We start from the raw sequence: 7,515 nt of genomic DNA on the forward strand, positions 1-7,515 counted from the left end.
GATAATAATATATCATCTGCCAAATCTACATCATTGCCAACTTAGGATAAGATAAGATAATACCTGTCAGACCATATTCTAGTATATAAAAAGAACATTGTTTGGCTCATTATTTAGAAAGAACAATCCCTAGACTTACTCGAAAAAACATATATATATATATATATGTATGCTTAAACAACTTATTAAATAAATGTTTTCGTCCACGTATCAACGACAAAAAATAACAAGGGTTTGGTGGTAGGAGCTTAACTTAAGTTGTGGCCGGCTTTTTTTATTTAGTTTTAATTTTGTACTATATACTTTCTATTATCCATGATTTGGCCCTATATCACTAGCTAATAGTGCATCGCATGTTAGGCTAATATAACTAAACAATTTAATAATAAATAAAAGGCGGGCTGGAACATTGCGATTGACTTGTTGACGTGTGGATGACTGTTGTGCGTGGAATTGTGAGGTGTTATCTAAATTTAAATAATTGTCACCCTCCATCATTTCATGTCGTCTGCGGCCCCTACCTACCCCCACCAACGCTGGAAATTGCCATTTACGTAGATGAGTCCATCAACTTTTTATAAGTTCGCTTTCCTTTTCTTTTCCAATAATTCTAGGCACATTCAACTTTTGGTCACCATGTAATAAGTTGAGTGCTAGTCTTCTTTCTTTTCCTCGTTGGCAATGAATAATATTTAAGACTAATTTGTATTTGGGTTGACAGTATATGAGTTGTTTTGTTTGCCTGAGGGGGCCTGCCTCACGATGCCTCAACGTAGGCTGAGCTGGTGCTCGTGTCTTTATTATGAAGTTAGGTAAAATAATAGACTGTTCATCACTTGCTGATGAATATATATACCAACTCCTTCAAACAATCAAAGCTGGATGTATATGTCAGGATTTTATTTTTGGTCCAAGCATATGTTAGATTCATTCAAGCCTATTTGGCTACTCATTTTTTATTGAGAGAAACGATAATATACTAAACTCACACATATTACAGATGTTGGGACTAACTCAAAACCTTTCTTGAATGAGCAATTACTCGAAATTATTACACTTGTAGGTCCTTTACAAGCCCATTTGACTACTTAGATCAAAATATAACAAGGGGAAAAAAATAAAAATTGATGTGTCTCTTCGGTTGCTTTGTTCAAAGTACAAAAAAATTGAAAATCATGTGGAAGACAGAGAAGCCAAACACGTTTTTCAACAACAATTTTCAATCAATAGGTTGAAAACACCAACCACCTATCGGAAAACCAAAAGGTAAATCCACTTTTTCTTTCAAATGTTATCATTTTATTGAGAAATAATTGAAGAAATATGTGCCATACAAATTCTATTCAATACGGTGTGGCACATGACATGAGGATTGATTTGAACTCAGTTCAATCTAAACCGGGTCGGGTCACCATGGAGTTAGCTAGCGGAGTGACGTGGCCACAAATAGCCGACAGATTTTAGAGATCAGCAGAACGACGTCTCTTACAAGTGGAAGCTCCTATCGCTCCACTCCATACCTCCTTTGTCTTTATTGTAACCTCTGCAGCTCCGCTCTCTGGCCTTGTTCACTTGTTTGTTTGTTTGTTTATTACCAAACAAAAGCAAAAAAAAAGAAGCAAAAAAAGGATAATATATAAACTTCTCAACCCCACCGCCTTTTGTACTCTCTCTTTTGTATCCTTCTTCAAATTAGCTAGCCAGCTAGCTATCAGATTCAGCAGCAGATTGGTTGACATCAATTTTCCCGGGAAAGTGAGAGAGAAAGAGCGAGAAAGTTCGAGAGCGTTTTCATTCCCTCAATCTGTTGCTGAGAGAGGCATTGCTGTATGTCAGTGGAAAACTACTCCAGTGACAGTTACTACGGTGGATACGGTGAGCTCGATAACCCTTCGCAATGGCCGCAACTCAGGAAAAAGCGACGCCTTGTTGCCTGGACGCTGCACCCGCCAAATCCTCGGCTCTGCTTCGCAAGGCCTCCGACCCGATGCGTGATTGGACCGTTTCGGGCTCCGATCCGTCCCAGGATCCGATCCGCAACAGAGCTGCTGTGCCGACCTTGATCCGACCCATCGAGACCCTTCCTGCTCCTTCTACAAACACCACTGCCACCAAAGGTCGTAAGAATATCCTCCTTTTTTATTTACTGCTTTGGGTCCTATTTTTTTATATTTATTTACTGCTACTTTTACAATTAACGATCTTGATTTTAAGACAATGAAATGATTATCTTTTTTATTTTTCACTGTAGAAAGTGATTATCTTTTGTTGTTTGGTTGCTGAGAATATTAAGGAACATGAAATAAAATGAGATGGTTTGTTTTACGTGTACTAGTTGGTCTAATGAATTCACTTTTCCAGTCTTCTGGGGTCCAAAATCTTACACGCAATAATTTTTTTTTTTTTTTTCCCATTTGTTTTTTTTCTCTTCCAGTTTAGAAAAAAAAGTTACTTTCGGATTAAACTGGTCTTTGCTTACTCTAACTGCTGAAGGAAAAATAAAGAAAGATTTTTATTCCAGTTTTTCAAGATTGAATGCTACCGATTTAAGCAGGCTTTCCTTCTTAACAATCTCATATTTTGGCCTCTCAAAAAAATTAAATTAAAAAAGAAAAGAATAAAAATGGACAATCTTATATTCTGGGTAGCATTGGTCGCAGATAAGTTTCTGATGATTCTTGTTTAATTATTCATATAGGCATCCCAGTCATGTTGAGGGCTCAAACCAGCCATCCTTTGGAGCCTTTATCTGCTGCTGAAATCTCTGTGGCAGTGGCCACTGTCAGGGCAGCTGGAGCAACCCCTGAGGTTAATCACATTTCTATTATTGATTATGTTTAAGCCTAAAATATTGGTTGGATTATGTTTACCAGGAATTCAATTTTGATCTTTGATTTTCTCATTTGAGGATTATAGGAATTGATTTCATTTCTCTTCAGGTGAGGGATAGCATGCGCTTTGTTGAAGTGGCTTTGGTAGAACCAGATAAACACGTTGTTGCATTGGCAGATGCATATTTCTTCCCTCCTTTCCAGCCATCATTGCTTCCCAGAACTAAAGGTGGACCTATGATTCCTAGTAAACTTCCTCCCAGGCAAGCAAGACTTGTGGTTTATAACAAAAATTCCAATGAGACGAGCATCTGGATCGTTGAACTATCAGAAGTTCATGCTGCAACTCGAGGTGGTCACCATAGGGGTAAAGTCATTTCATCCGAAGTTGTTCCAGATGTTCAGCCTCCCATGGTATATACAGCCTCTTTTGCATTGTTATTTCTCAATTATTATTTTTAGCATGTGCTTCCCATTTTAGAAAAAAATATTTTTTTAATTATTGTTTCTGAAAATACAGGATGCTATGGAGTATGCTGAATGTGAAGCTGTTGTAAAGGACTTTCCTCCATTTCGGGAAGCAATGAAGAAGAGGGGTATTGAGGATATGGACCTTGTGATGGTGGATCCTTGGTCAGTTTCTAAAGTGAAATTCTCTCAAATAAAAGTGTTGCCAGAATATGATTTCACTCTATGTTTAGCTTTTGTGTAATGTTGTGGAGTATGACTCTTCTTAACAGGTGTGCTGGATACCACAGTGAAGCTGATGCTCCTAGCCGCAGGCTTGCGAAACCGCTTATCTTCTGTAGAACTGAGAGCGATTGCCCTATGGAAAATGGTTATGCTCGTCCAGTTGAAGGAATCCATGTGCTTGTTGATATGCAAAATATGGTGGTTCTTGAATTTGAAGACCGCAAACTTGTTCCCCTGCCTCCTGCTGATCCATTGAGAAATTATACTCCAGGTGAAACACGAGGAGGTGTTGATCGAAGTGATGTGAAACCTCTACAGATAATTCAGCCTGAAGGACCAAGTTTTCGTGTTAATGGGCACTTTGTTGAATGGCAGAAGGTTCTTGCTTATTTTCGGGAACTACACCATTGGATTGTTTCTTATCCACATGTCATATTGATTCTTATTATCTTTTTCTTTCTGCTTGGCAGTGGAATTTCCGTATTGGTTTTACTTCCAAGGAAGGTTTGGTTATCTATTCTGTTGCGTATATTGATGGTAGCAGAGGCCGGAGGCCTATAGCCCATAGGTTAAGTTTTGTTGAGATGGTGGTCCCTTATGGTGATCCAAATGCTCCGCATTACAGGAAGAACGCATTTGATGCGGGAGAAGATGGGCTGGGTAAAAATGCGCATTCTCTTAAAAAGGTCGGGATACCTTCTCTGTATCCATTTTCCCTTCCATCTCTATCTTTGCTAGATTATATACACATTTTGACATAATTTTGGTGTTGCAGGGTTGTGATTGTTTAGGCTATATTAAGTACTTCAATGCACACTTTACAAATTTCACTGGGGGTGTTGAAACAATTGAGAATTGTGTTTGTTTGCATGAGGAGGATCATGGAATTTTATGGAAGCATCAGGATTGGAGAACAGGTTTAGCAGAAGTTCGACGATCTAGAAGGCTGACAGTATCTTTTATTTGCACTGTCGCTAACTATGAGTACGGATTTTACTGGCATTTTTATCAGGCAAGCTATCCTATGCCTTGATTTCACTGGGGATTTTGATTTGCTTGTATCGCCTTGATTAGAAGAATCACCCGTGTCATCATGTTCATAAATTATTACCTATAAGTTATAAAGATGCCCAGTACTGTGATGGGATGGGGCTGGGCCACCATCTTGATGGTAGCATATGGATTCACTTACCATAGTAGTGTCTGTGTGCTTCTAATCCATTTGATCTACCCTGTTTCCTTTTTTTGGGTATGATTTTGTTGTTTGAGTTGAGCAACTAAAGTGACAGTCATGCTTATCAATTTTCTATTGTAGGATGGGCATATTGAAGCTGAGGTGAAACTTACAGGAATTCTAAGCTTAGGTGCACTGCAACCAGGAGAAACCCGAAAGTATGGTACAACTATTGCACCTGGACTATATGCACCAGTGCATCAACACTTTTTTGTAGCTCGTATGGACATGGCAGTTGATAGTAAGCCTGGTGAAACTTTCAATCAGGTCATACATGTGTTCTTTGGATCCTTTATTTATAGTCCGGTAGTTTGTTAGATCAGGTTTTGAATCTACCAATATTTATTATATTGATAAAAGTAACATCCTAATTTCTTTTCACTCTCAAGTCAACTCTTTAGCAAGAAATATGGATAGCCATTGCAATTGATTTGAAGGATCAAGCAGCCTTGTCTTGCTGTGATTCCAATTCCAATGTTTGTTCTCTTAAGACTTCTATGATAATCATTCATTATTCATGTCCTGTATGGTTTGTTCTTCAAGTGTTTCATGTGTCAATGGTTTAAATAACTCAATAGAGCTGGGTTGTGGTTCTTCCTTTGGGTGTTGAAGCCTTATTTAAGAAAATTTGTAAGCCCTTGGGATTAACCCAAGAGGTGTGGGTGGGTGGAAAAATGGTTTACGATTACGCCAGGTCAAGGGTTCGATGCCCTGCCATTGTAACCCAAAAAAAAAAAAAAAAGTCCATGTCTCAGCTTTACCCCTTCCATAGAGTAATTGTGGAAAAATCTCCTGATGCATATGTAGATCCAGAGGTTACCCCAGGCCCCAATAATCTCGGAGCCTATATGAACCCATATGAAATTCTTGGGATAAAATTTTCTGATGTCAGGGTTATATGTGAGATTTTGAAGCAGTGGTTTTTCTTATGAAATGGATGCCGAAATGGATGCCGATGCTTTACGAAATGACAGAAGCATACAGTCTTTTGTATCATTCAAATTTTAAATTTTCATAGTAGAATTTTAATTATTATTAGGCTCACCTTATTATGCTCTCTAGGTCAACCTTTCACTTTCCTTTTTCTTTCTCTTTGAATATGTTGATAACTGTAGCCTTATTTCTTTCTCTTTTGCTTTCCTTTTTCCCTCAGGTGGTTGAAGTAAATGTTAAAGTTGAAGAACCAGGAAAGAATAATGTTCACAACAATGCATTCTATGCTGAGGAAAAATTGCTGAAATCAGAATTGCAAGCAATGCGTGATTGTAATCCTTTATCTGCTCGCCATTGGATTGTAAGACAACACCCTTTAGTGCTTTAGGAATGATTAAGTTTTTCTCTTTGCAATTTAAGTTCATATATTAATTTCTCGAATGCCACATGGTATTTCCTTACTTTAGGTCAGAAACACCAGAAATGTCAACCGCACCGGGCAGCTAACAGGTTACAAGCTAGTACCTGGTTCAAATTGTTTACCACTAGCTGGTTCTGAGGCAAAATTTCTGAGAAGAGCTGCTTTTTTGAAGCATAATCTTTGGGTCACATCTTATGCACGCGATGAAGTGTATCCTGGAGGAGAATTTCCTAATCAAAATCCACGCATTGGGGAGGGATTGGCCACTTGGGTTAAGAAAAATCGGTCACTGGAAGAAGCTGACATTGTTCTTTGGTGAGTGGACTTTTGTTTCTCTGAAAAGACTAAGATGTTAATGTGCGTGTTGAGTACATCCTATACTCTGAAAGGAGGAGGAATATTACTGGACAGGGGACAATAATCCTAATTTTAAGTTGAAATGAGAAAACAGTACAATGAGAATACTCATGGGAGAACTAGGAAGGTATAAATGGGCCTCAATCACGTTTGAAACTTAGGACAAGGTCTTTGTAAGCTAACTGAAAGTGAATAAAGGAGGTTACAGTCCATCTGTCCATGTTTATGTGTTGGTATGGATACCAGCTTAACGCAGGATCTGATCAGTGTCCAATTGTTGCAGGTATGTATTTGGAGTGACACACATTCCTCGACTGGAAGACTGGCCGGTGATGCCTGTAGAACGTATTGGTTTTACGCTCATGGTACATAATTTATTGTTTTTGTTCAATTTCTTCCTCACTTGTGTTTAAACACTGTTACATTTGTATTATATACCTTTTTGCTAGAACAATTTTACTGTACCTAGTAACACTGTTGACATATGTAGAATTTCAACTCAGTACTTCACGGGATCAAAGGCTTTCTGTCTTTACAAAACCATGCTATATCTCAAAGTATACAATTAGGTTTGATAAAGCCTCGTGATTCTGATTTGCCTTACTATTTGTAATGCAGCCACATGGGTTCTTTAATTGCTCAACGGCGGTGGATGTCCCCCCGAATACATGCGATTTGGACCTCAAGGACAATGGGATGACAGCAAAACCTATTCAGAATGGACTACTGGCTAAGCTCTAAAAACGAAGAGGACGATGATGCATGCTACAGAGATATTCGACCAAAACCTATTTAGGTAGTCAAGTGGCATGCTTATGGTCAGATTAGTTATATTTTAATATAGATCAACGAACTTGTTCTCTTATTATAAAACAATGTATGGTGCTGACATATCTTTGTCCAACTCTTTTCTTTGGTGCTCAAACTGAGGCTGATCATGGCATGACATGAGTCATGGTCGCGCTGTGTGTGGCTTCCATTCCATATACAAGAAGCTTCTCACATTTGGTTTGATTATAATATCCCTGAAATGATTGTCCTTTAAA

General features: G+C 38.3%; 1 protein-coding gene across 2 annotated transcripts; it reads left to right on the forward strand.

The window, feature by feature from the left end:
• Positions 1-1,465: 1,465 nt before the first annotated feature.
• On the forward strand, positions 1,466-7,515 carry LOC103321853 (spermidine copper dependent amine oxidase 1-like). Of its 2 annotated transcripts, XR_016124735.1 has the most exons (13): positions 1,466-2,117; positions 2,699-2,808; positions 2,940-3,245; positions 3,352-3,464; positions 3,572-3,902; positions 3,995-4,210; positions 4,300-4,536; positions 4,840-5,025; positions 5,912-6,052; positions 6,159-6,201; positions 6,285-6,427; positions 6,753-6,834; positions 7,088-7,515. XR_016124735.1 is itself a non-coding variant. In XM_008223698.3 (12 exons), exons 1-12 carry the CDS (start codon positions 1,898-1,900, stop codon positions 7,208-7,210), a joined length of 2,334 nt encoding a protein of 777 aa, XP_008221920.2. In that variant the 5' UTR covers positions 1,466-1,897; the 3' UTR covers positions 7,211-7,515. The 2 variants fall into 2 exon arrangements, 1 of the variants encoding a protein (XP_008221920.2); XM_008223698.3 differs by having other exon boundaries at positions 6,159-6,427.

Source organism: Prunus mume, linkage group LG2 (assembly GCF_029339155.1).
Source record: "Prunus mume cultivar Tortuosa linkage group LG2, ASM2933915v1, whole genome shotgun sequence".
Lineage (NCBI taxonomy): Eukaryota > Viridiplantae > Streptophyta > Magnoliopsida > Rosales > Rosaceae > Prunus > Prunus mume.